Source organism: Rana temporaria, chromosome 6 (genome assembly GCF_905171775.1).
Source record: "Rana temporaria chromosome 6, aRanTem1.1, whole genome shotgun sequence".
NCBI classification, from domain to species: domain Eukaryota; kingdom Metazoa; phylum Chordata; class Amphibia; order Anura; family Ranidae; genus Rana; species Rana temporaria.
This window is the reverse complement of record NC_053494.1, coordinates 23,085,047-23,112,545: the sequence shown is the minus strand read 5'-3', so window position 1 is coordinate 23,112,545 and position 27,499 is coordinate 23,085,047. Positions and strand designations below refer to the sequence as shown.

The 27,499-nt window shown below is 44.8% G+C and overlaps 1 protein-coding gene across 1 annotated transcript in view; it reads right to left on the bottom strand.

Moving 5' to 3' along the window:
• LMF1 (lipase maturation factor 1) overlaps nucleotides 1-27,499 on the bottom strand; it is a 395,063-nt gene that overhangs the window by 197,953 nt on the left and 169,611 nt on the right. Inside the window, exon 5 of the mRNA XM_040356447.1 lies at nucleotides 22,010-22,075. Within this exon, the coding sequence (XP_040212381.1) occupies nucleotides 22,010-22,075 (66 nt within the window). The remainder of the gene's footprint in view (nucleotides 1-22,009; nucleotides 22,076-27,499) is intronic.

The window sequence follows — 27,499 nt, the reverse complement described above, 5'->3', positions numbered from 1 at the left end:
GCAAAAAAAAATGCAAATTGCAAAGTGATTAACCGATTAATCGAAACAATAATCGGCCAACTAATCGATTATGAAAATAATCGTTAGTTGCAGCCCTATACTCGAGTATAAGCCAAGTTTTTCCAGCACATTTTTTGTGTGCTGAAAAAGCCCCCCTCGGCTTATACTCGAGTCTCCCGCTGTGTCATGCAGTCAGTGTGCCGATCTACATACCTAAACTCCCACTGGGTCATGCAGTCAGTCGGCAGCCGTCCAGTGTAACAAAGCCCCGCCTCCTCCTCGTCCATTATGCAGAACACTGACTCACTGCTGGGAAACTGAATCAGTGTTCCGTCTATCACGGACAAGGATGAAGAGCAGGCGGGGCTTTGTTACAGTGGACGGCCGCCGACTGACTGCTTGACACAGTGGGAGATCAGGTATGCAGATCGGCACACTGAGTGCTTGACACAGCAGGAGATCAGGTATGTAGATGGGCACAGTGAGGAATGCAAATGGACACAATGAGGCTGCAAATGGGCACAGTGAGGAATGCAAATGGACACAATGAGGCTGCAAATTGGCACAGTGAGGCTGCAAATGGGCACAGTGAGGCTGCAAATGGGCACAGTGAGGCTGCAAATAGGCACAATGAGGCTGCAAATGGACACAGTGAGGCATGCAAATGGACACAGTGAGGCATGCAAATGGACACAGTGAGGCATGCAAATGGACACAGTGAGGCATGCAAATGGACACAGTGAGGCATGCAAATGGGCACAGTGAGGCTGCAGATGGGCACAGTGAGGCTGCAGATGGGCATTGTTGACCCTCTTTTCCACTTACAGTAGCTGCTGCATTTCCCACCCTAGGCTTATACTCGAGTCAATAAAATTAGGTGCCTCGGTTTATATTCTGGTAGGCTTATACTTGAGTATATACGGTATACTAAATAGGATAGAGGGCACAGGCATGGGGGTAAAGGGGTTGGAGGGGGGGGGGCAGTTTTGCCATAGATGAACTATAAGTGGACATTTGCATTTTTCTGCAAGGCCTGCTTTAATGGTAACTGGATATCCAGAGGCATTGTAATTGTTTTACTAGGATTATGTCCCAAATCTCATGCTCCTATATGCTGCAGAACAAGGAAGGTGACTCCTGACACCATCTTCAAGTAAGTTAATAAAAGGGAAATGTTTCATAGTCTGAAGCTATGCAATTCTTAAATTTGTTCTGCGTCACGCCGTGAAAGGACCACGAAGCTGAATTAATAGAAGGGGACTCCCACTCGATTAGTCTGCAGGATCAAAAAACTCGCCAAACTTCCTGTTTTCACGGGACAACAGTAAATGTGTGTGAAATGAGGATATAGCAAGTCAACCACCACAGTCCCCCCCTTTGAACACATACAGTACATCAGAACAATGCAGAGTTCACAAATTACATCCACTTGGCTAGTTTGTTCATTGTCATCGAGCGTTGATGTCATTGTATTACGGTAGAAGGAATCAGCTTGTCTGCATTTGAAGTTGTCTATATTGAGTCATAACAGATTTAAGGCCGATGTCAGGAGAAGTGGGCAGTCAGCCTGATGCATATGTTTTGGCTGGCCATTCCATAAACATGAATTCTTGGCTCAACAATGTGTTCATGGAGAACCGGTGGCACCAGAAGTTGCAGAGGCCACTTTTAGGGAGGACAAAGAACAACAAGGATAATTTCTTGATGTAGGTCCCTTAGACCAATGTTTGCCAACCAGTGGTCCCTGGACCACTGATGGTCTACAAAAAAATGTCGGTGGACCCAAAGCGGTTCTGCCGCAAATCAACACTGTGGCAGATGTGTACTGCCCAATGTTGTTTCCAGTCAATAATGTCAGCGCGCATTGACTGTTCTGTAGTTCTGGCACTGTTAGTAGTGCAGAGCAGGAGGTGAAGAAGGTGAATGGTCCAATATCTCAAAAGGCAACATGGGCTAGGTACTCGTGCATGCACATGACTATCCAGAGACACATCAAGAAGCACTACCTAGCATGGAGTACACGTGATGGTCAGGGTAAACCCGCTACAGGCAGTCAAACGTAGTCAGTGTGAGAGTTAGGCTGCATTCACACCTCAGCGTAGGTGATCTGCCGCGTATTGCGGCGACATCAAATAGGCGCTTTGTCCTGCGATTTGCGGCGACAAAACATTGGGCATTTGCTGGACCCAGGCTTCCACTATTGCGACAACACATGAGTGTTAGTGTAAAACTAACCTAAGGACACGGTGGGCTCAATTGTCCACAAAGATTTGGGTAAGTGGAAGATCTGTTCCCGCTATGTGCCACACAAGCTGACAGACAAACAAAAGGCAGAACGGATGGAAGCCTCTGGAGAGTTCATTACCATGTATGACCAGAATCCATCCTTTCTGACAACCAATCCTCAAAGGGGGTAGGACCTGGTGCTACCAGTTCGATCCAGAATCCACGCGTCATCCACCATACTCCGCTGATCTGGCGCCTGTGGACTTCTGTTTTCCCGCCTGAAGAGTGTCATAAAAGGCGCACGTTTTTCGGACGTGATGGCAATCCAACAATGTGTTACAGTGGTTCTGCGATTGAGTCTTAAAGAGGACTTTGCTGACCGTTTCCAGAAGCTTTATGAACGTTGCCTAAAGTGTGTTGTGAAGGATAGCAACTATTTTAAAGGCCAATAAAGGTAATTTTTTTGTATCGTCTGTTTTGTTTGTTTCCTGATACAATTCGCCAAACTTTTTAGACACACCTCGCACCACAATGACCTGATAACTTCATCCACTCACTCAATGTGGGTGGGGAATCAGTCCTGCTGTGCCACTGTATTCTGACAGCAGGGATGATTCCCCGCTGTCAGAATACACTGAACAGTGCTGTTGGCTAAGGATGAGCTCAGGCATGTTGGCAACTCCACGTGCCCGCCAGGAAGCCGACACTCCGCAGCGCTAATCACAGGTAGTGAGACATTTCCCGATCTGTGCAACCGCAGATCGGGAAATGTCTCACTCTCTGTGATTAGCCCTGTGGAGTGTCGGCTTCCTGGCGGGCACGTGGAGTTGCCAACATGCCTGAGCTCATCCTTACTGCTGGCTAATCATTTAAGAAAAACACAACAGGCTGATCGACTTCTTTACAACCTGCCCTTTCCATACATGGATTGAAATCGACCTTGCTGAACCGGCAGAATTTTGAGCCTTGTATGGCTGCCTTAAAGGGGTTGCAAACCCAAAGGCGATTCAGTTTGCATGTGTTGCGCTATATAAGTTTCTCACTCATTCACTCCTGTTTTTTCACCTAATGCATCAAGATGAAAAAATATCTGACAATTACAGGCCCCCCAGCCCCCTCGTTTTACTTACCTGAGCCCTGGAAAGTCCTGCGTCGAGAACGCGCTGGATCTTTGCCCGAGGTTCTCGGCTCTTCATTGGCTAGATTGATAACAACCATTGGCTCCCGCTGCTGTCAATCAAATCCAATGATGCGGGCTCCGGGGGGCGGGGCCAAGTCATACACTCGGCATGTATGGACGCCGAGTGTATGACACAGGAGTGCGCCCGCAAGGTAACCAACCCCCTTAGGAGAGTACTTCCCAGAGGGGGTTATCTGTGGCGGGGGAGGAGCCGAGAGAGCCGCCGGGGGACCCCAGAAAACGTTGTTCTGGACCACACTGTGCAAAACGAGATGCACAGTGGAGGTAACTATGATATGTTTGTTATTTAAAAAAAATAAAAAATGAACCTATAGTATCACGTTAACACTCCTGTTCTGTTGTCACAAAGACAAGAAGAGAGGGGAAATCTCTCCATAATAAAAGTGGAGTTTCACTTAATTTTTTCCCCCCCAGTCTAAGCTTGGACCTGGCCTTATAAGACTAATTACTGCCTCTTTAGATGTTGGTCTTATTAACCACGGAACAGTGTAACTCAGCATGCGCTCTCATTGCTGCCAGCAATTATGAGAAGACGGCTAATTAAGAATGATGGTTTATATGGCTCCTTTAACCCTTTGGCTGCTGGTGGTGACTTCGAGGCACTTTGAAGATATACAATAACAAAAGGAATCTGTAATTTTAATTAAGATTGCCCAGATGGAGTTTATTTACTGACAAGACGTGTGTGTGTGCGTGGAATAAAAGGGGGGGCAGCGAACCGATAGCTTTTCATGTTTATGTAACTTTACGAAAAGCGTTGTTTAATGAAATTCTAGTTTAGGCCAACATAAAATTTCCAATCAGCAACATTAACAAGATATTCCCAGCTCACACCGCACGTCTTAGAGAAAAAAAAAAACAAAAAAACGAGGCTTTATCATTTCAAAGGAACGTTCTTGTACCTGAAGGCTTGAGTTCTTCACATTCGTTGCTTTTCAGAATATATAAAACAAAATGAAAAGTCCATCTGCAAACATGAACATTCAGATCTCGAGGGCTGCCTTTCCGTGGAAGTCCAAGAAACCAAAGGGCGCTTCAAGTTGGCTATCAGTGATGAATCAATCGATTTGCAGAGCAAGTTAATCAACTTTTTTTTTATTATTATTGATCTGAATACTGTGTGGCAGAATTTTCCAGTCTACATAGATTTACCCAGAGGTCTGTGTTATTCCAGTGAACCAAAAGTGAGCAAATAAGTGATTCTCTTGTGATCTTTGTCTTGAAGAGTGCTCCAACGTTAAAGTTTATCTAAACCCTAAAACAAAAATGTTATATATTACAGCTTTCTAGTCCTTGGTGTGGTGGCTGCATTTGTTTCACTTTTGTAAGCTTTGTTTTTATCTGGTAATCTTGCAAATAACACACTTAAAGTCCCGGGGTGGCTACATCACTCCTCTACTGTTTCTATGGGGAGAGCCATGGTTGTTCTGGATGGACTACAAACATGTCCGTATCACTTCTTCTCTATTATATGGAGAGCAGAAGAGCAATTGGTAGATTGGCAAATCCCCAGACAATGTCCTATTGATGACAAAACGCGTAGGGTGGAGCCTCTGACGGTGACTTTGTTAAGTTTTTTCCTTCCAAGACAGTGGACAGGTGTTTTGATAGAGGAAGTAGAAAGAAGCTAATGGAGACACTCTGGGGTAGATTCAGGTAGATTGGCGTAAATCTCAGCTACGCTACACCGCCGTAACTTAGTGAGGCAGGTTCTGTATTCACCAAGAACCTGCGCCCTAAGTTACGGCGGCGTAGCGCAAATCTGCCGGCGTAAGCGCGCCTAATTACAAATTGTGAAGAGGTGGGCGTGTTTTATGTAAATAAAACATGACCCCACGTAAATGACGTTTTTGACATGCGCCGTCCGTGAACGTAACCCAGTGCGCATGCTCCAAATTAACCCGCAAGAAGCCAATGCTTTTGACGCGAGCGTAAATTACGCACAGCCCTATTCGCGAACGACTTACGCAAACGACGTAAATCGACGGAAAATTCGACGCTGGCCCGACGTCCATACTTAACTTAGGATACGCCTCATATAGCAGGGGTAACTTTACGCCGGAAAAAGCCTAACATAAACGACGTAAAAAAATGCACCGGGCGGACGTACGTTTCTGAATCGGCGTATCTACCTAATTTGCATATTCTTCGCGTAAATCGACGGAATCGCCACCTATACGTAAATATGCAACTAAGATACGACGGCGTAAGAGACTTACGCCAGTCGGATCTTAGCCAAATTCCGGCGTATCTTGTTTTCTGAATACAGAAAAAAGATACGCCGGAGCATTTTAGAAGTTACGCGGCGTATCAATATATACACCAGCGTAACTTCTTTCTGAATCTACCCCATTGACTTTGCACATCTTAATTTTACCGATTCGCTGGTTGATGACTTATTTCCTGTAAGTGCAACCTTATTTTTTATTAAACTGATTTATACTCAACATACTACACTATGGGAGTTATTTCTTTGACATTCCTGAGCACTATGATTTATTAGCTGGCATCAGGGCCGTCTTAATAGCATCATGGGCCCCTGGGCAAAGTAATGCTCTGGGGCCCCTACAATGGAGACAGTCCAGGTAAACAGACATCAATAAAGGTAGGAGGCAGACAAGCAGAGCTTCCCCTTGGGGTGGAGCTTTGCATTAAAGTGGTTGTAAACCCTTACAGACCACTTTATGCTACAGGTAAGTCTATAATAAGGCTTACCTGTAGCTACCCAGGATCTCTCCTAAACCTGAACGGTTTAGGAGATAACCCTTGTCCCCTCAAAAAGAGAAAATATCCAGTGAGTGGCAGTTGTGTTAAGGAAAATGCCTTGTTGATGTCAGAAGTCAGAGAAGAATGGACAGACTGGTTTGAGATAATAGAAAGGCAACAGTAACTCAAATAACCACTTCTTACAACCAAGGTATGCAGAATACCACCTCTGAAAGCACAACACATCGAACCTTGAAGCAGATGGGCTACTGCAGCAGAAGACCACACCGGGTGCCACTCTTGTCAGCAAAGAACAGGAAACTGAGGCTACAATTCACACAGACTCACCAAAATTGGAGAGTAGAGTGGAAAAACGTTGCCTGGTCTGATGAGTCTCGATTTCAGGTGCGCCATTCAGATGGTCGGGTCAAGGCGTAAACAACATGAAATCAATGGCTCCATCCTGCCTTCCATCAATAGTTCAGGCTGGTGTCAGTGGTGTAATAGTGTGAACACTTCCATATATGAACCTTTGTATTCTCATAGACAGGCATCATTTCTGCACGGGTGCTCTTTTGCTGATGCATTTGGGGACTTTTTACAAAGGCCATGAACCCAGTGCTGTCATTACGTATGTCCCAGATTTTTTATTAAAGTTTTATTTTGTAGGGGGGGGGGGGGGCAAAGAACTTAACCCCAAAAGGGAAGTTACATTAATCTGTAAGGAAGACGTGACGTGTGACCAAACATTAATTTCGTGTTGTCATTGAAGGTGACGGGACATTCATGTCCTGACTCTGCCATTAGGGCGAGCTGTGAGCCTGGGCTATCATGAAAATAACATTCTGCAGAATAGTTTGCATATTTGTTTGGAGACAGACACCTCTGCATATGCAAACATACCTGGAGCAGGGTGAAGGGCTTGATTTGCATAATAAAGATTTGCATTGCAGGAGGTGGCCTAGCGTAACAAAGGGATGATTTGACTATCTTACAGCACCCTGGGCCACAAGGCCTGCTGATGCACTGTGTACATTGAGCTGCTCAGCCTGGTTAGAGGACAAAGAAAGAAGCATGGAGTCTGACACTGAAAGAAGCTTATTCTAGTCACCGGCTTTCTGCATTTTGCTGCAGATTGGACCTAATGGGGCCATATTATTAATAGTACTATTATATACTGCCAAGCAGTGGCGGCTGGTGCTCAAAATTTTTTGGGGGGTGCAAACAAACGAAAAAACAAAACAAAAAAACAATTGCAGCCACACTGTGCCCATCAAATGCAGCCACGGTGCCCATCAAATGCAGCCACGGTGCCCATCAAATGCAGCCACTATGCCATGCCATCAATTGTCGCCACTGTGCCATCAATTGTCGCCACTGTGCCATGCCTTCAAATGCAGCCACTGTTCCATGCAACGCAGCCACTGTGCCATAATTTATCACCACTGTGCCCATCAATTGTCACCACTGTGCCATGCCATCATACGCAGCCACTGTGCCATCAATTGTCGCCACTGTGCCATGCCAAACGCAGCCACTGCTTATCAATTGTCACCACTCTGTTTATCAATTGTCACCACTGTGCCCATCAAACGCAGCCACTGTGCCATGCCATCAATTGTTACCACTGTGCCCACATCAATTGTTACCACTGTGCGAACATCAATTGTCACCACTGAGCCCTTTAATTGTTGCCACTTTGCCCTTTAATTGTTGCCACTGTTCCCTTTAATTGTTGCCACTGTGCCCTTTAATTGTTGCCACTGTGCCCTTTAATTGTTGCCACGGTGCCCATTCATTTTTCCCCATTGTCCCCACTGTGCCCTTCGTCGCCGCTGTGCCCCTTCCCCCCCCGGCACTTACCTTTACTGGAGTCAGCCATCCACGTCCTCGACCCTTGCCTCGATGTCTTCTCCCGCCCTCGATGACGCTTCAGCCAATCAGGTTACCGGTAGCCAGAACCGGCCAACCTGATTGCGTTCCAAGGATAAGCTTCCGGGGACCCGAGGGCTGTACTCGGAAAGCCTATCAGAGCCGCTGGCTCTGATAGGCACTTCCGTACAGCCAACCAACTGCCGTTATTCAGATGGTCGGCGCCTCATGTCCGGCCATCTGAATAGAACAGCACAGCGGTGACAATAACATAGATTCGTGCAATGCATGAATCTATGTTATTAGACTCAGTGGCGGTGAGAGCCAGAGGGGGCGGCGCTCCAGCGCCCTCTATCGACAAACCGCCACTGCTGCCAAGGCTATATATAGGCCACTCTAGTGAGTTGCAGTGGGTTGCCGCACACATGATAAAGAGACCCTGTCCCCAGACCATTCAATTCAACACAATTCTTCCCATAAGAGAATATGTGCAGTTAACATATTGTCAGGGCTGTGCTCAGTCCTCCCTTCTCAGTGCTCAGCTGTCGGTTAATTGCCAGCACTCATCGTTCCATAGTGCCTCGCCTGGCGATCATCTCCTGCTCGTCAGCCAGCTCCTTCTGGTTATTCAAACTGCCTGGTTCATTTCTCCCATGCCTTCGCCTTGGTCAACATATCTGAAGATTCTCTGCTGTGTTCTTGTTCAAGACTTGCCTGGCTGACGCCCCTTCTGATTCCTGTTTGCGAACGCCAACTACGCTGATCTCTGGCTTCCCGATTTACTGGCTGCCTGCTTTGATTTCCGAACCGTGGCTATGTTTTCACTACGTTTACTATTTGTACCATTTTTACCACTATATTAAAAGGTGTGATTTTTACTGCATTTTCTGTCTCCGTCAGATTCATGGTTCCCTGAGACAGATTTAATTCATGTTATTACCTGTAAAAACTTCTCTTGGTGCACACATCCAAAAGCCCACAGACTGCTGTCAGGCTCCACTATCTTGGGTGCGATGTCAGTAGCTCCAGCAGACACTTTATAGCAGACTTTTTCAACCAGGGTTTAGTAGAACCCTAGGATTCCTCTAGAGCAGGGGTGTCAAACTCAATTTCATCGAGGGCCGCTCAGCATTATCATTGCCCTCAAAAGGGGCAGTTGTATCTGTAAGGCCTTGTACACACAACCGAACATGTCCATGTTCCGTGTGTAGGGCCGACCGGACAGTTTTCCGGCCTAGCGGACAGATTTCCAGCGGACAAAAGTTTCTTAGCATGTCAGATGGTCAGTACGACTCATCGGACATGTCCGCTCGCCCGAAATCCCACGAATGCGTCGAAGTAATGCACGCATGTGTGGAAGCATTGAATTTCTGCGTCAGAGAACGACGGTGTCGTATACGTCACCGCGTTCTCTGTCCGCGGGGATTTTGGTCTGATGGTGTGTACACACATCAGACCAAAACATCCCAGCGGACCGTTTTCATCGGACATGTTTGCCCGTGTGTACGAGGCCTCAGATTAGATGTCCAGCGCATCCCCTCCCCTTACATTACATGTTAAGAGCCACCCCACCATCAGAAGTTGAGTCCCCCACTCTCCCTTACATCACAGTGCTCCCCCTTTCCTTAAACTGCTGCTGGGAAGAAGCTGGATGCATTACTTAAAAGCAGAAAGTAAGGGTCTTGGGAAGGACCAGAGGAGGGCGAGGGCCACATGAAATGGCCTGGAGAGCCGGATTCGGCCCGCGGGCCTTGTGTTTGACACCTGTGCTCTAGAGGCAGCTAGGGGAATTTGGGGAAGACAACTTTAGCTGCATCTCACATATGCAACCACCGACATCAAGGATCTTTTTAGCTATCTGTAAAAAGAGCCATCTTCCCAATCACTACCAGTGATGAACTTGAGCATGTTCAGACTAGGACCCAAACCAATGTGTGCAAAACTGCCGGGAAGCTGTCACCTGTACGGGCCAATCATCTGTGGCTAGGGCAATCACCGCCCCACAGCCACACGTATACACACCCCTTTTTGCAGATTGGCCATACAGGTGGTAACTTCCTGGTGGGTTCGCACATATGGGTTTGGATCCTAGTCTGAACATGCCTAGACTTATCACTACTGACTACCAATGTGACCTACCATCATGCTAATGTACTGTGTGCAATAGCCATAGCACTTACGAACAGGGGTTCACTGAGGTCTGTAAGCTATTTCTATTATTCCCCTTTGCTGCTGCCCTACATCTATGTAAAAGGTTATGTACAAAGGTGATGGGTAAAGCGAAGGAGCTGGACCAGCCCAAAAATTAGTTGGACAGTCCCAGAAGAAGAGAGGGTTAGCTTTTGCAAGAAAGGAGGGGGGCTGTGCCAGGGAATAGACTCTTCCTGGAGCAGTCATACTTTCTACTAAGTTCAAAGGATCATTGCAAGTGGATACAAAAATCATTTATGAAAAATAAAAAATGCTCCCAGTAAGCATTTAAAATACTCCTTTTCTTTGCTTTCCCCAGCAATTTTTAAAGTTGGTAATAGAGCCCCTTTAACACACATTCTTTGTTGTATTGATGTGTGTTGGGTTGAGGCAGTCAATTCATTTTAAAGGGGCTGCCAATAAAAAAAATTAGACAGGGACATTTTTTTTTTTAATGCAATACACAACTGCGTGTTGGAACTGTACATTTAGGGGAGCTTGTAAGAGGAATCCATTTTAATGGCACTGTAACGCATTGAGACAACCATGCAATACTGGTAATTTTTGTAGAATGTGCATTTACTGCACTTATTACGAAGCTCAGACATTAATCCTAAGTATTAAAGCTTATCTAAACCCCCAAAAAGTTTTTTTTATATAGCAGCCTACCAATCTTTTGATGGGGTGTCTGCACTGGTTCTCTCTTTTTTCACCTTTCTGTCTCTGGGTGGCTACATTTGGCTGGCATTAGGAACAGGCATTTGAGGGGCATTTTTGCCTATTCTCAATTGCCTGGTAAAGTAGCCTGCAACAGATAATATGGACAGCAGACAGGGCTGTTCACATTTAAAAAAACATGTAGCTTTTATGTGGCTGTGCGGCAAAAATGAAGCTACATGTCTACTCTGGGAAGAGTTTAAAGTGGTTGTTAAGCCACTCTAACCTGTATTCACCATCAGCACTGCCTCCTAATGCAGTATCCCCCTCTGTTTGTGATTTATAAAAATAAATGCTGCAAATACCTCATTTCACTGCCGAGATTGTGATCACATGACTGGCCAGCTTTCTCATTTCCTCCTCTAATGCAGCGGGCGGGGCTGAGATTCCTCTGGTGATGTCAGTCTGGAGGGGAGGAGGAGGAGAGAGAGCTGGCTGGTCATGTGATCGCAATCTCAGCTCTTAAATGAGGTATTTGCAGCATTTATATTTATAAATTATTCAGAGAGGGGGACACTGCAATAGGAGGCAGTGCTGATGGTGAATACAGGTTAGTGTTATGAGAGCAGCAGGAGGGGTGGCTCATACACAGAGAGGAGAGGGGGAAGAGGACACAGAAGGAGAGCAGATAGCAGGCTGCTGATGACAGAGGCAAGTAAACCAACCACGGTGTCAGGTCTCAGCAGCCATGATACACCGTGGTCAGTTTACAGAGGGGTGGGGAGAAACTGGCAGGATCAGCCAGGTTTTTTAGGTGTTACAGGGGTCCAAATGACACAGGACAAGCACTGTGTCATATAACATGCTTTAAAGGAGCAGGATCCATTTTTTGGGGGGATTAACAAACGCTTTAAGCTTGTCAACTCCGATTTAAGTCTACGGTAACAAACAGGCCTGTAGCGTTTACAGCAGGGGTCGCAAACTGGCGGCCCTCCAGGTGTTGCGAAACTACAAGTCCCATCATGCCTCTGCCTGTGGGAGTCATGCTTGTAACTGTCAGCCTTGCAATGCCTCATGGGACTTGAAGTTTTGCAACAGCTGGAGGGCCGCCAGTTTGAGACCCCTGCTTTACAGCGTGTTTGTCAAGCATTATCACATATCAGTGAGGTGGACGATAGAATGTCGGTGAGGTGCAGAAAAAAATCCCTTGCAGAGCATCTTTAAACGTGTCGAAAACAAGTGTCAATGCTATAGGTGCATTGGTCCGCGTTACTGTCAGCATTAGTATTTTTAGCAAGTGTGAACTTACTACTGCTGCATCTGAATCAATGTATTTCTACAAAAACTTAAAAAAAAAAAAAACTGGACTAAAATAGTCAGTAATGTCAATTCCTCAGAACGTGACAGGTTCCCTTTAAACCCAATGTATGGCTTTAACCCTTTCCAGTCAGTGGAATAAAGGAGGACCTGCAATACAACACATGGCAGTGTAAACAGGATAGGAATTGCTTACTATCAAAGACAATTTCCCCCAAGTTACACTTAAAACTTTCTCTTTATTTCCTCCTTTTTTAATTATTTTGGGAAATTCTGTTAATCACTGATTAGGTGGCCGTTACACAACAAATACAATGTCATGGGCTTTTTCATTTCTGATAAAAGTTCAAGAAAAAAAAGCAGAAATGAATTTTGTTTCCTCGTTCTCTGTCTGGTCTTAAAGTGAAAATGTGCCCCTTATGGCTTTTTAGACAATCCAAACCCAAGAAGAAATATAGAATATATATTGTGGTTTATACAGTAAGTCCTTAGATATGGTGGCTGCATTGGTCTTCCTCTTTCCATGATTTTTTTCTCTTTATTTTCATCTGGTGATCCTGCTCATAACACACTTACTGTCCTAGGGTGACAACACTGACTAGCACCTTGGCAGGCCAAAAACACCTCTGGCTAGATTCAGTAACACTTACGACGGGCGTATCAGTACCGGTAGATACGCCATCGTAAGTCTGAATCTGCGCCGTCGCAACTTTAAGCGTATGCTCAAACTGAGATACGCTTAAATGTTGCTAAGATACAACCAGTGTAAGTCTCGTACGCCGTCGTATCTTAGGGTGCATATTTACGCTGGCCGCTAGGTGGCGCTTCCGCTGATTTCCGCGTAGAGTATGCAAATGAGCTAGATACGCCTATTCAGAAACGTACGTGCGCCCGGCGGATTTTTTTACGTCGTTTACGTTAAGGCTTTTTCCGGCGTAAAGTTATGCCTGCTATATGAGGCATAGCCAATGTTAAGTATGGACGTCGGGACAGCGTCGAATTTTACGCCGTTTACGTAAGTCGTTCGCGAATAGGGCTTAGCGTAAATTACGTTCACGCTGAAAGCATTTATTTCCACAATAATATAATGTTGCTATTTCCACGGAGGTGGCTGTAGTCTCCGCCTTTGAAACTTTGACCAATCTAATTTATAGGCGCTCCTTCAACACTACCATGTATACCAAAATTCTGTGTATATCCCTAAGGATATACAGTCATTATCTAAATTTATTGGCTTAAAGCAGGGGTTCACCCCTTTTTTTTTTTCTACCATGCCATCCAGCATACTAGCGCGAGCTACAGTATGCCTTTATTTTATTTTTTTGCGCCGTACTCACAGTTTAATCCCTTAGTTAAATTTCAGACTTCCTATGCAGAGGGGAACATGATTGACGGCCGGCTATGGCGCGTCACGCTTCCCGAAAATAGCCGAAATAGGACTTGGCTCTTCACGTCGCCTTTGCGCAGTCAGCTCCTAGTCTGTGCGCAGGCTCCGTATAGCGCCGTGAAGAGCCGAGTCCTACTCCGGCTATTTTCGGGAAGCGTGACGCGCCATAGCCGGCCGTCAATCATGTTCCCCTCTTCATAGGAACGCCTACTCCCCGCGGGGAGTCTGAAACTTAACTACGGGATTAAACAGTGAGTACGGCGCAAAAAACAAAATAAAGGCATACTGTAGCTCACGCTAGTATGCTGCATGGCATGGTAGAAACTTGTTTTTTAGGGTGAACCACTGCTTTAATCTAGCCATCTGCACTCGCCTAACCAAGCCCTAGGTACAATCCCAGGCTGCCCTACTTTTTTACCCTTCCTGCTGGTCTGTGGTGGGCAAGACGGGGTATGACATACAGTGCGGGAAAAAAAGCATTTGATCCCCTGCTGATTTTGTACATTTTCCAACTGACAAAGAATTGATCAGTGTATAATGGTCGGTTTATTTTAACAATGAGAGACAGAAAAACAACAAAAGAAAAACAGAAAAAAAAGTAATACATTTTGATTTGCATTTTAATGAGTGAAATAAGTATATGACCCCTTCACAAACCATGACTTTGTACTTGGTGGCAAAACCCAAATCACAGAGGTCAGACATTTCTTATAGTTGTCCCCCAGGTTTGCACATCTCAGGAGGGATTTTGTCCCCCTCCTCTTTGCAGATCCTCTCCAAGTCATTAAGGTTTTGAAGCCGTTTGGTAACTCAAACCTTCAGCTCCCTCCACATATTTTCTATGGGATTAGGGTATGAAGACCAGAGGCGGCTCTAGGCCTTGTGAGGCCTTAGGCAAAACTTGACATGGGGCCCCACTCACCCCCATTATGGGAAAAATAATTCAAGGACAAGAGCCCCTTCCCCACAACCCTGGCCGGTGATTGTGGGGGTCTGCAGGCAGGGGGCTTATCGGAATCTGGAAACGCCCCCTTTAACAAGGTGGCCCCCAGATCCTGCTCTTTAATACCTAAGGGGCAGGGGCCACCCAGAGATGTCACCTGCTGAACCCGCCCCCTTGTGACATCATTGACTGAGGGCATGCTGGGTCATTGACATCACAAGGGGTGGTGTCACCGATATTTACTGGTTGTTAGGGACGCTGGCGGCCCCGCTTCTGAGTCAGGGCTCTTAACGCTGCCTGAGCACAGCAACGTTAAGGTCCCCTGTCCCTCAAAACTGGGGTAATGCATTGGGTAAGTTAGGCAGCTGCGAGGCCCCTGTGAGTGTGAGGCCTTAGGCGTCCGCCTAATTTGCCTAATTAAAGAGCCGCCTCTGATGAAGACTGGCTAGGCCACTCCAGGCCCTAATGTGCTTCTTCTTGAGCCACTCCTTTGTTGTCCTGGCCATGTGTTTTGGGTCATTGTCATGCTGGAATACCCATCCATACATTTTCAAAGCCCTGGCTGAGGCAAAGAGGTTCTCACCCAAGATTTGACAGGACACGGCCTGTCCATCGTCCCTTTGATGCGGTGAAGTTTTCCTGTCCCCTTAGCAGAAAAACACCCCAAAGCATAATGTTTCCACCTCCATGTTTGATGGTGGGGATGGTGTTCTTGGGGTCATAGGCAGCATTCCTCCTCCTTCAAACAAAGCGAGTTCAGTTGATGCCAAAGAGCTCGATTTTGGTCTCATCTGACAACAACACTTTCACCCAGTTCTCCTTTGAATGATTCAGATGTTCATTAGAAAACTTCAGATGGGCCTCTACATGTGCCTATACAGGGGGACCTTGCGGGTGCTGCAGGATTTTAGTCCTTCACGGTGTAGTGTGTTTCCAATTGTTTTGATGACACACTAAGAAAGGGCCACATCTGGCCCTCGGGCCACAGTTTGGAGACCACTGCTGAACGCATTGTTATATGGAAGAGATTAATTAGCCAAAATTGACCATTATATAAATCAATATATGAGGCACGAGTTTGCTTGGGGAAATTTCACAAGATCCGAGTTCCTTGGCCGGATACCCAGGATACAAGTTTCTGACCCCGAGTCCAAGGATGCCTCTGTATAATGTGTGAGCCTATTTTAACTATAGACTATTAGGTGGATTCAGAAAGACTTAGGCTGGCGTATCAGTAGATACGCCAGCCTAAGTCTGAATGTGCGCCGGTGCTAATTTAAGCGTATTCTGGAAACCAGATACGCTGAAATTAGGCTCAGATACGAGCGGCGTAAATGTCTTACACCGTCGTATCCTAAAGTGTAATTTTTAGGCTGACCTCTAGGTGGCGCTTCCATTGCGGTCGGCGTAGAATATGTAAATCACTAGATACGCCTATTCACGAACGTACGCCCGGCCGACGCAGTACAGATACGCCGTTTACGTAACGCATTATCAGGCCATCAAATAGCTGGAATAGTAATGTTAAGTATGGCCGTCGTTCCCGCGTCGAAATTCGAAAATTTTACGTAGATGGGGGGAGCACAGCTCACTGTGTACATCAGCGGCGGGGACAGGAGACAGACTCGGCGGCTGGGGGGAGGACGGAGTCCCAAAGACAGAGCCAGCAGAGAGAGGTATGTGTGTGGGGGGGGGGGAGAGGGGCAACCTCGCCGCAATCACTTGTTAACGAGCGAGCGGATTCCCCCACACTACATTTAGTCCTGCTAGAAAGCAACTTACCGTGCCATCCGGTTGCCATTCTCTGTTGATTTGTGGGGGGGGGGTAGTTTATTTGGTGGGGAGGGGGTGCATTGCGGAACCTGGCCTTGGGGTGGCAGGGAGAGCAAATCCGGCCCTGTCCGCAACAGCTGGAGGGCCGCAGTTTGGAGATCCCTAAATTCTATACAGTGGGAGATCAGGATTTTTTTTATTAGGGGGCTGCAATTTTTAGTGCTTATGTCCCAGGTACCGACCTCAGCCAATCATAGTGTGACATGCCAACCATAACAGTTACTGTACATAGAAATCAAGAAAGAACAATTATTTTTATCCGTATTCAGATAGCAGAATTGACTTCCCCTTTGAAGGTGATCACACCTAGTAAATTGGGTCATAAATTTCTGCTTGGATTCAGGCTCCAGTCTTTATCTCAGCAACCCAGACAAAATTATCTTTAGAGTACTCATTTCTAGCCAGATAAATGATTTGGTGACAAAGCCCGGGGAAGCGAGTTATACTGTAATCAAACCTCCGCTACAGGCAACCAATTATTAACACGTAGGTTACACATTGTCCCACTGCACATATGAAACTCCGGCGCTGTTACTACCTTTACTGCTCAACGCAAATTACTTGTCGGGTCCGAGGAGAGACAAAATGTCCCGGCCACTTCGTCACAAAGTCACCCCCCTGGTGACACACAAAGGTCTGAGCTCCATAGGCAGCCTTGGGTTATAATCACACTAAGTCCATAAAATAGGGTGACTTAGAGCACTGCTGGCGGTGTAATAAATTCCATAGACAGCACTCAGTGTAATTAATCAGAGGTAGAAGACAAGATAAGGGAGATGGAAGGAATTTCATTGATTACATTCTAACAAACGTGTGCCCAAGTGTTACACAGGAGAAATATACAGAGGGGTTATGATCTGTCTATTTATCTATCAGATCTATCTATCGCATCTATCTATTGTATCTATCTATCTATCTATCTAATCTATCGCATCTATCTATTGTATCTGTCTATCAGATCTATCTATCTATCACATCTGTCTATCTATCTATCTATCAGATCTATCTATCTATCAGATCTATCTATCTATCAGATCTATCTATCTATCAGATCTATCAATCTATCTATCATATCTATCTATCAGATTTATGCATCACATCTATCTATTGTATCTATCTATCTATCTATCTATCTATCTATCTATCTATCTATCTATCTATCTATCGCATCTATCTATTATATCTATCTACTTATCTAATCCATCAATCTTTAACTTATCTATCTATTTATCTATCTACTTATCTTTTGCATCTATCTATCAGATCTATCTATCTATCCATCTATTGTATCTATCTATCAGATCTATCTATCTATTGTATCTATCAGATCTATCTATCATATCTATATATCAGATTTATCTATCGCATCTATCTATCTATCTATCTATCTATCTATCTATCTATCTATCGCATCTATCTATCTATCTATTGCATCTATCTATTATATCTATCTACTTATCTAATCCATCAATCTTTAACTTATCTATCTATTTATCTATCTACTTATCTTTTGCATCTATCTATCATATCTATCTACTTATCTAATCTATCCATCTAGTTTTAACTCATCTATCATATCTATCTATCTATATACTTATCTAATCCATCTATCTATCCAATCGATTGTATCTATCTAGCTTTTGTATCTATCTATTGTATATATATATATCTATCTATCTACTCTATTGTATCTATCATATCTATCTAGCTTTTGCATTCATCTATCATATCTATCTAACTATCTAACTATCTATCTATCTATCTATCATATCTATTAAATCTATTCTATCTATCTATCCATCTATCATATCTACTGTATATCGTATCTATCTAGCTTTTGCATCTATTGTATCTATCTACTTATCTAATCTATCTATCTATCTATCTATCTATCTATCTATCTATCTATCTATCTTATTTACTTTAGAAAAACCCAAATAATACATGAGCTGATTCATAATTAAACTGTTACGTTGTTCCCATAACTGGTTGATTCAGCAGCCATAAAATCATGATTAGTACACATCACATGCCTTCTGTGAAGTGACGAAGTGCGAATGCGTAAAAGGAATTCATGGCCAAGTTCCTTTTAAAAATGCATGCACTCTAGCCTTCTGTGCATACAATATAATATATATATATATATATATATATATATATAAAAGTACATATTACAGAGTATATTATAAAGCCCTGTACACACGATCGGATATTTGATGGAATCTAATCCGATGGATTTTTTCATCGGATATCCAATGAAGCTGACTTTCATCAGTCTTGCCTACACACCATTAGTCAAAAATCCGACTGTGCCAAAACGCGGTGACGTAAAACACAACGACGAGCCGAAAAAAAATTAAGTTTAATGCTTCCGACTTGATTCTGAGCATGCGTGGATTTTTGTCCGATGGACAGACGATCGGATTTTTCTATCGTTTTTTTTATCCATAGGAAAAATTTAAAGCATGTTCTATTTTTTTACACCGATGGAAATAAAATCGATGGGGCCCACACAGGATAGTTTTTTCCGATGAAAGCAGTCCATTGGTCGGTTTTCAGCGGAAAAACAGATCGTGTGTACAGGGCTTAAGAGTAGCACTCCAAATTGCTGACTGACAATGACAGAGGAGCAGAATGATGACTTACTACTTACTTTATCACAATCCTATTACCAGTTTAAGAACCTACAACGCTCCCCTGTAATAAAACCCTACAGATGGGATGTTTCCATGCCTCTTACTTCCAGAATCCATGTGTAGAACTTGGAAATTGATCCTATGTGACTACTGGACTTCCTCCTTCTGTATGTCACAGATGAGCAGGTCTGTACCGAGAAGAATGTCTCAGCTCCTGTGATGCAGAACAATGTGGAATAATCTGCATAAGGTGTGCTGCTGATTAACGTGACGGGGGGGGGGCACCAAATATCAGAGGCTCATCAGAGGGTGAAGGATTTACACTTCTAGAACTACATTGGAAATCCCATTCATTAATAAATCACCCAACTGGTTTTGTTTTTTTTGCAGGTTGTCATAAAATAGGTACCAAAATAAAACAACATACCGTAACTACAGCTGTCATAGGGTATTAATATATAGCTTAAAGGCCAGCTCCTGACAAATTCTTTTTTTTTTAAGTGTTTGAAAGAACGTGGCAGGGTTAGGTTTCTCTTTGTGTTCTGAGACCCGTCACCTGGACAGGAAATGAGGAGACATCTCTCTCATGGTGATAGAGGCAGAAATCAAAGTCTAAATATCCAATCCAATTGTCGAATGTAAACAGATTTTTTTTTATAAATATATATAAATCCAGAGCAGTGGGGTTCTTTGGAGCACTTCGCCCAAATCACCCAAATTATTATAGTCTTACCTGTAGAAAAAAGTGGTTGTAAAGGTTTTACAACCACTTTAAGACTTTAACAAACTACACAGACACCATGGACAGTGGTCTGAGGTGGCCTGTAATGCACACAGCCCTCTGAACTGTGGTCTGAGGAGGCCTGTAATTTCACAGTGCTCTGGACGGTCTGAGGAGGCCTGTAATTCACAGTGCTCTGGACGGTCTAGGGAGGCCTGTAATGCACACAGTGCTCTGGACCAGTGTTTCTCAACTCCAGTCCTCAAGGCGCACCAACAGGTCTTGTTTTTAGGCTTTCCATTATTTTGCACAGGTGATTTTATCAGTTTCACTGCCTTAGTAATTACCACAGCAGTTTCATCTGAGGGAAATCCTGAAAACATGACCTGTTGGTGCGCCCTGAGGACTGGAGTTCAGAAACACTGCTCTGGACAATGGTCTAAGGAGGCATGTAATGCTGTCCAATACTCTGGACGTGTTCTGAGGAGGCCTGTAATTCACAGTGCTCTTTTGACGGTCTGAGGAGGCCTGTAATGCACACAGTGCTCTGGACAGTGGTCTGAGAAGCCCTGTAATGCACACAGTGCTCTGGATGGTGGTCTGAGGAGGCTTGTAATGCACACAGTGCTTTGGATGGTGGTCTGAGGAGACCTGTAATGCTGCCCAGTGCTGTGGACGGTGGTCTGAGGAGGCCTGTAATGCACACAGTGCAATGTAGAGTTTGAGGAGGCCTCTAAATGCTGCACAGTGCTCTGGACAGTCTAAGGCCTGTAATGCACACAGTGCTCTGGATAGTCTGAGGAGGCATCTGAATACTGCAAAGTGCTCTGGATGGTGGTCTGAGGAGTCCAGGAAATGCTGCACAGTGCTCTGGATGGTGGTCTGAGGAGGCCTGTAATGCTGCACAGTGCTAAGCATGCCACACCGCTATCTTGCTTGCTTGGAGGGGAAACACTCATGAACTTTACAGGCGCAGCTCCGAGGATGTTCAGATGGGTAAACATCTCTCCCTCACATTTTTGTTCCATTTTCATTAATTGATGACAACGGAAATTGACTTTTTAATCAGTTTTTGTCAATTGACAAAAAATGTGGGGTAATTTTCATTTAGTTTTCATCACTGGAAACATGCCGCAATGACGGCTTTCAAATTCTGACATGTAGCTGTGTCTGTGCAGCCACTGCATCTGCATTCAGTGCAACCACTACATCTGGATTCAGTGCAACCACTACGTCTGCATTCAGTGCAACCACTACATTTGCATTCAGTGCAGTCACTGCATCTGCATTCTCTTCTATAGGTTGCCTGTGCTCAACCCTGCTGCTTTGGAGATATATATATATATATATATATATATATATATATATATATATATATATATATACACACACACACACACACACACACACACACACACACAGTGGGCTAGATTCAAAGCTTCTTTCTGTATTCAGAAAGCAAGATACGCCGAAATTAGGCTAAATATCCGACTGGCGTGAGTCTCTTACGCCGTCGTATCATAGTTGCATATTTACGCTGGCCGCTAGGTGGCGCTTCCGGCGATTTACGCGTGGAATATGTGAATTAGGTAGATACGCTGATTCAGAAACGTACGTCCGCCCGGCACTTTTTTTTTACGTCGTTTACGTTAGGCTTTTTCCGGCGTAAGGTTACTCCTGCTATATGAGGCGTACGCAATGTTAAGTATGGACGTCGTTCCCGCGTCGAATTTTGAAATTTTTATGTCGTTTGCGTATGTCGTTCGCGAATAGAGCTGTACGTAAGTTACGTTTACGTCTAAAGCATTGACGATTTACGGCGAAATTTGGAGCATGCGCATTGGGATTCTTTCACGAACGGCGCATGCGCCGTTCGTAAAAAACGTCAAATAAGTGGGGTCATGTTTAATTTACATAAAACACGCCCACCTCTTCAGAATTTGAATTTGGCGCGCTTACGCCGGCAGATTTACGCTACGCCCGCGTAACTTACGGAGCAAGTGCATTGTGAATACTGCACTTGTCTCTCTAAATTGCGGCGGCATAGTGTAAATACCATACGCTATGCCCGCACAACATTACGCAGGGCTATCTGAATCTAGCCCAGAGTATGATGGAGGTGGTAATGTAACACAGGGGCTTCAGAGCTATAGCCTCTGACTAGTCATACCACTGTCCAGCTATAGAGTATGGCAGGCGTGTCAAAATACAATACCAATTTCAACTGCTTATTTAACCATTTTGCTGGAGTTCTGCTTTAAACTGTCTGAAGAAAACATGATTCAGGAAAACATCAGTAAAAGACAAAATCAATCCATACCTCGTAATGGTAGTTCATGCAGGTTAGGTCACGCCAGCATTTGTCACCTCGAATTTTAATCAGACCCTGCACAACATAACAGAGAGAAATGAAAAACAGTCAGTAGAAATACTTCTTGTAAAAAACATGGCAGATCTGTCAGGTCAGTGACATTTAGTGCCCACCGAAAAACTGGATATTTAATCCCTATAAACTCTAGAAAATATACAGACTGCATTAAAGTGTTATTCCCCCCAAAACTAAACATTCACCTCACGCCTCACTACCAAAAACATTTATATTGTTCTTGTAATGTTCAGGAACATAAAACGTGACAATTTAATAGCTGTCTGTATCCCTGCTGAGTAGATTTACCAATCTGATTTTAAATATTCTGACTAAAATGAGAATCGCAATTTTTTTTTGCTTAGAAGATAGATCACGATTCTCACGGCATAACATCATCTTTCACATTAAACAAAAAAATTGGGCTAACTTTACAGTTTTTTGTTTTTTTTTGTACTACTACTGTTTCTTTATATTGACTTTTAAAACTTACAAATGCAGCAATTTATAATTTGGATGAAAGGTTTAGCTCTGGGAAACTCTTTTTGAAAGATAAAAGGTTCATTTTATATACAACTTTATGGATCAGATCGAAATAAGGGCTGAATGGAGGAGGAAAGAGGGACAGTTGCTCAAAATCAGGGACAGTCCCTCAAAATCAGGGACAGTTGGGTGCTTTGAGTTACCAGTACTGCCACTGACACCATTTTCTTTGGGGCTACAATTGAGGTCACTGACACCGAGTTATTACGGAGATCACGACACCAAGATTGGGGGTTTTTACTGTGACCACTGGCAACAATGATGACTTCAACGTCCTCTTCAGTGTGCATTGCATGAAATACAGCAGGGCCAAGTTTTTTGGGTGTTGAGGTGCATTACAGTGCGCTCTTTTTGAATGACCTGCCTAACTTGACGCAATACACTGATATTTTGCGCCCCTCGGGAAGTGTAGGGGGTGGGGGGGGGGGCAGTACTTGAGGCCCTCTATTATTTTTAAATTGTCGTTTATGGGCTAGATTCAGATAGCCCGCCGTAACTTTGTGCGGGCGTAGCGTATCTCAGATACGCTACGCCGCCGTAACTTAGTGAGGCAGGTTCTGTATTCACCAAGAACCTGCACCCTAATTTACGGCGGCGTAGTGTAAATCTGCCGGCGTAAGCGCGCCTAATTCAAATTGTGAAGAGGTGGGCGTGTTTTATGTAAATAAAACCTGACCCCACGTAAATGAAGTTTTTGACTAACGGCGTGAAGGTAACCCAGTGCGCATGCTCCAAAATAACCCGCAAAAAGCCAATGCTTTCGATGTGAACGTAAATTACGCACAGCCCTATTCGCGAACGACTTACGCAAACGACGAAAAATTCAACGCTGGCCCGACGTCCATACTTAACATAGGATACGCCTCATATAGCAGGGGTAACTTTACGCCGGAAAAAGCCTAACGTAAACGACGTAAAAAAATGCGCCGGGCGGACGTACGTTTCTGAATCGGTGTATCTACCTAATTTGCATATTCCTTGCGTAAATCGACGGAAGCGCCACCTAGCGGCCAGCGTAAATATGCAACTAAGATATGACGGCGTAAGAGACTTACGCCAGTCGGATCTTAGCCAAATTCCGGCGTATCTTGTTTTCTGAATACAGAAAAAAGATACGCCGGAGCATCCTAGAAGTTACGCGGCGTATCAATAGATACGCCATCGTAACTTCTTTATGAATCTACCCCTATATTTTTAAATTGACGACAGCACAGCAGCCCATTCGAATAAATGGGCTGCCATCCCCGCGCAAACAAGGGACACATGGCCCGCATTAGTGGTAACCAAGCCTTAGACGCTGATTGGCTATCATGCACAGCCGCACCAGATTTTGTACTCTCCAGTTTTAGTAAATCAGCCCCGGTATTTTATTAAATGAAATATCACTGAGTTTGTCCTTACACCTTGAGTTCTGACTGAACAACCTTCTTTAGATCTACCAACAATTATGTAGACGCGACAGCCTGGCTACATACAAATGGAGTTGGGCTTCTACTACATAGATGGAGAGTAAATAGAGATTGTATACTCAGGCCCAGATTCACGTACAAGTTACGCCGGCGTATCTGCAGATACGCCGTCGTAACTCTGAGTCCGAGCCGTCGTATCTATGCGCCTGATTCTTAAAATCAGTTACGCATAGATTTGTATTAGATCCGACCGGCGTAAGTCTCTTAAGCCGTCGGATCTTAACTGCATATTTACGCTGGCCGCTAGGGGCGTGTTCGCTGATTTACGGCTAGAAATATGTAAATCGGCTAGAAATATGTAAATCAGCTAGATACGCCAATTCACGAACGTACGCCCGGCCGACACAGTACAGATACGCCGTTTACGTTAGGCTTTTCCCGGTGTAAAGTTACCCCTGCTATATGAGGCGTACATGAGGCGTACCAAAGTTAAGTATGGACGTCGTTCCCGCGTCGAATTTCGAAAATTTTACGTCGTTTGCGTAAGTCGTTCGCGAATAGGGCTGGGCGTCATTTACGTTCACGTCAAAAGCATTGGCTTCTTGCGGGTTAATTTGGAGCATGCGCACTGGGATACTTTCACGGACGGCGCATGCGCCGTTCGTAAAAAGCGTCATGTACGTGGGGTCACATTAAATTTACATAACACACGCCCACATCTACCACATTTGAATTAGGCGGGCTTACGCCGGCCTATTTACGCTACGCCGCTCCAACTTTGGTTTGAGAATACAGCACTTGCCTGTCAAAGTTGCGGAGGCGTAACGTAAATAGGATACGTTACGCCCGCACAAAGATACGCGCTTCTACGTGAATCCGGGCCTCAGATTGCAATTAGATTAGGCATCAGATCCACTTCAATTTTGGCCACAGACTTGACAGTTTTCAGGCAACTTTAACCACTCTTGACCAACTTTTGATCACCAATTGATCTCACGGATCAGGGCAATCTATCACTAAAGGTCCACTCCCACTATGACACCCCAATACGTTTTTCAGTGCGGCAAAGCACATGGTGCATGCACTATTTTTGGAGGAGCACCGCATGCTACATCCTTTGGCACGTGTTATCGTGATGCCGCGGACACACGATCATTTTTCAGCATGAAAAAAAACGTCGTTTTTAAAAAAAATTAATTTAAAATGATCGTGTGTGGGCTGCACATCGTTTTTCAGGTTCTGAAAAACGGCAAAAAAAAAAAATTCGAACATGCTGCATTTTTTAACGTCGTTTTAAACAATGTCGTTTTTCGGGTAGTAAAAAATGATCGTGTGTGGGCTAAAACGACGTGAAAAAACAGCGCATGCTCAGAAGCAAGTTATGAGACGGGAGCGCTCGTTCTGGTAAAACTACCGTTCGTAATGAAGTAAGCACATTCATCACGCTGTAACAGACAGAAAAGCGCGAATCGTCTTTTACTAACACGGAATCAGCTAAAGCAGCCCAAAGGCGAATGGAACTTCCCCTTTATAGTGCCGTCGTACGTGTTGTACGTCACCGCGCTTTGCTAGATCATTTTTTTAAAACGATGGTGTGTGGGCAACGTAGTTTTTAATGATGAAGTTGGGAAAACGTTGTTTTTTGGACATGCTGAAAAACTACGTTTTCTTTCATGCTGAAAAATGATCTTGTGTACGCGGCATTACACAAGAAAAAAATGTCAACAATGCGTGTAACACACATTAGCGCGAGCGCTACCGTAAGGTCATAGTGTGAATAGGCCCTTACGTTTTTGTGATGATGCGTTACTACAAGCTATTTATCTCATCCAACATGCCGGGAATCAGAAATGACTTGGGTCCTGATGAGTTTGGATGTTGGAGGGAGGTTGCTGCTCGCCTTGCTGCATCTGGCAGTGCCATGTGTCTGGCAGAAGTAGGATATAAAAAGTGTCTATGGAACAGATTCCTCTGCACACTAAAGACTCAGGTCTGGAAACGATAAAAGATTAATAAAGGGCAAAGCAGACACCTGAGCCAGGGGCACCAGGGACATCTGCAGAGCACGTTCTCCGCCTCAGGCCAGGCCACTGTCTCCTGTCTGCTTTGATCAGCGCTTAAACCACTTCACTAATTAGGATCACAATCTTTCTGATGAAGGAAGAGCTTGACTGGTCAAAAGGCCAAGGGATGATGTACATATGGATGGATGGATACAAGACATGTCCTCACCTTCTCATCTCTCACAATTCTTCATCAGCAAACAAGACAAGCAGAAGGCATCAACGTTCTAATATCTGGGGACCTATCATAGGCTTGTATATGGCTGTTATGTGTAAGCTCTGATTAACTATCATCTCATTAGGTTAGTGTTGTTCTGGAACCCGTTCTGGAGCCGACTGCACATAATAAAGTAAAAGTGGAGAACACGTCTGGGGAATCCTCATTGCCAGAACTATAATCCTAATTGGAAATGTCTGTCCATTTGTGAAACTCTTGTTATGTGCAGTCATAACCTATAATTATGGGCGCTGGTGACAGGCTCTTGGTGCGTTCATACGGCGGATCGTGTTGTGGCAGGAAATAAAGCGCCAAGGCGGTACTATCATTGGCGACGCGCTTCCCCCGAACGCAGCCAGTTATTTACACTCCGGCTTTGCATGATCTTCTTGTAATGAGTTACAAATGTGAGGAGCCCATCAATAACGACGCTACAAGTGGTACAACATTAGCCGCAGTCGGAACACCCAGGGACTCCGATTAACCCGTGATGTGATGGAGAGCTTGGTGAGGATCGGTGGTCTTCCAGGGGACAAGTTAATCAGACAAAGGAACGATTTGTAACATCTGGGGGCACGAGCAGAGTCCCAGGGCCGTCTACTCACACAGATACGTTCTACCACAGAAGTTGTGTGTACAAGGAACTCCCGGGACCCTCTATGTTACCACACTAAGGGCTCTTTTATACTTGCATCAACTTGCTTTTTAAGCGTTAATGATGCTTGACAAATGCCCAGTGTCTCGATATTATATTTGTTTAAAGGGGACCAATAGAACCCCAAGTACATTTTTACCCCCTTTCAGCAAATCCCCAGCTTATTAGTAGCCTCGTTCAGCAGATCTTCTGCTCAGTAAGACCCTTAACTCTGCTGATGTCCCACTCAGTAGTAGTGCCCAGCGCCGCTGATCCCCCGCTCAGTAGTATCTCCCCAGCGCCGCTGATCCTCCACTCAGTAGTATCTCCCCAGCGCCGCTGATCCTCCGCTCAGTAGTATCTCCCCAGCGCCACTGATCCTCCACTCAGTAGTATCTCCCCAGCGCCGCTGATCCTCCGCTCAGTAGTATCCCCCAGCACCGCTAAGCCTCCCCCCTCAGTAGTATCCCCCAGCGTGGCTGGTCCTCAGCTCAGTAGTATCCTTCCAGCGCCGCTTGTCCTCAGCTCAGTAGTATCCTTCCAGCGCCGTTGATCCTCTGCTTAGTAGTATCCCCCAGC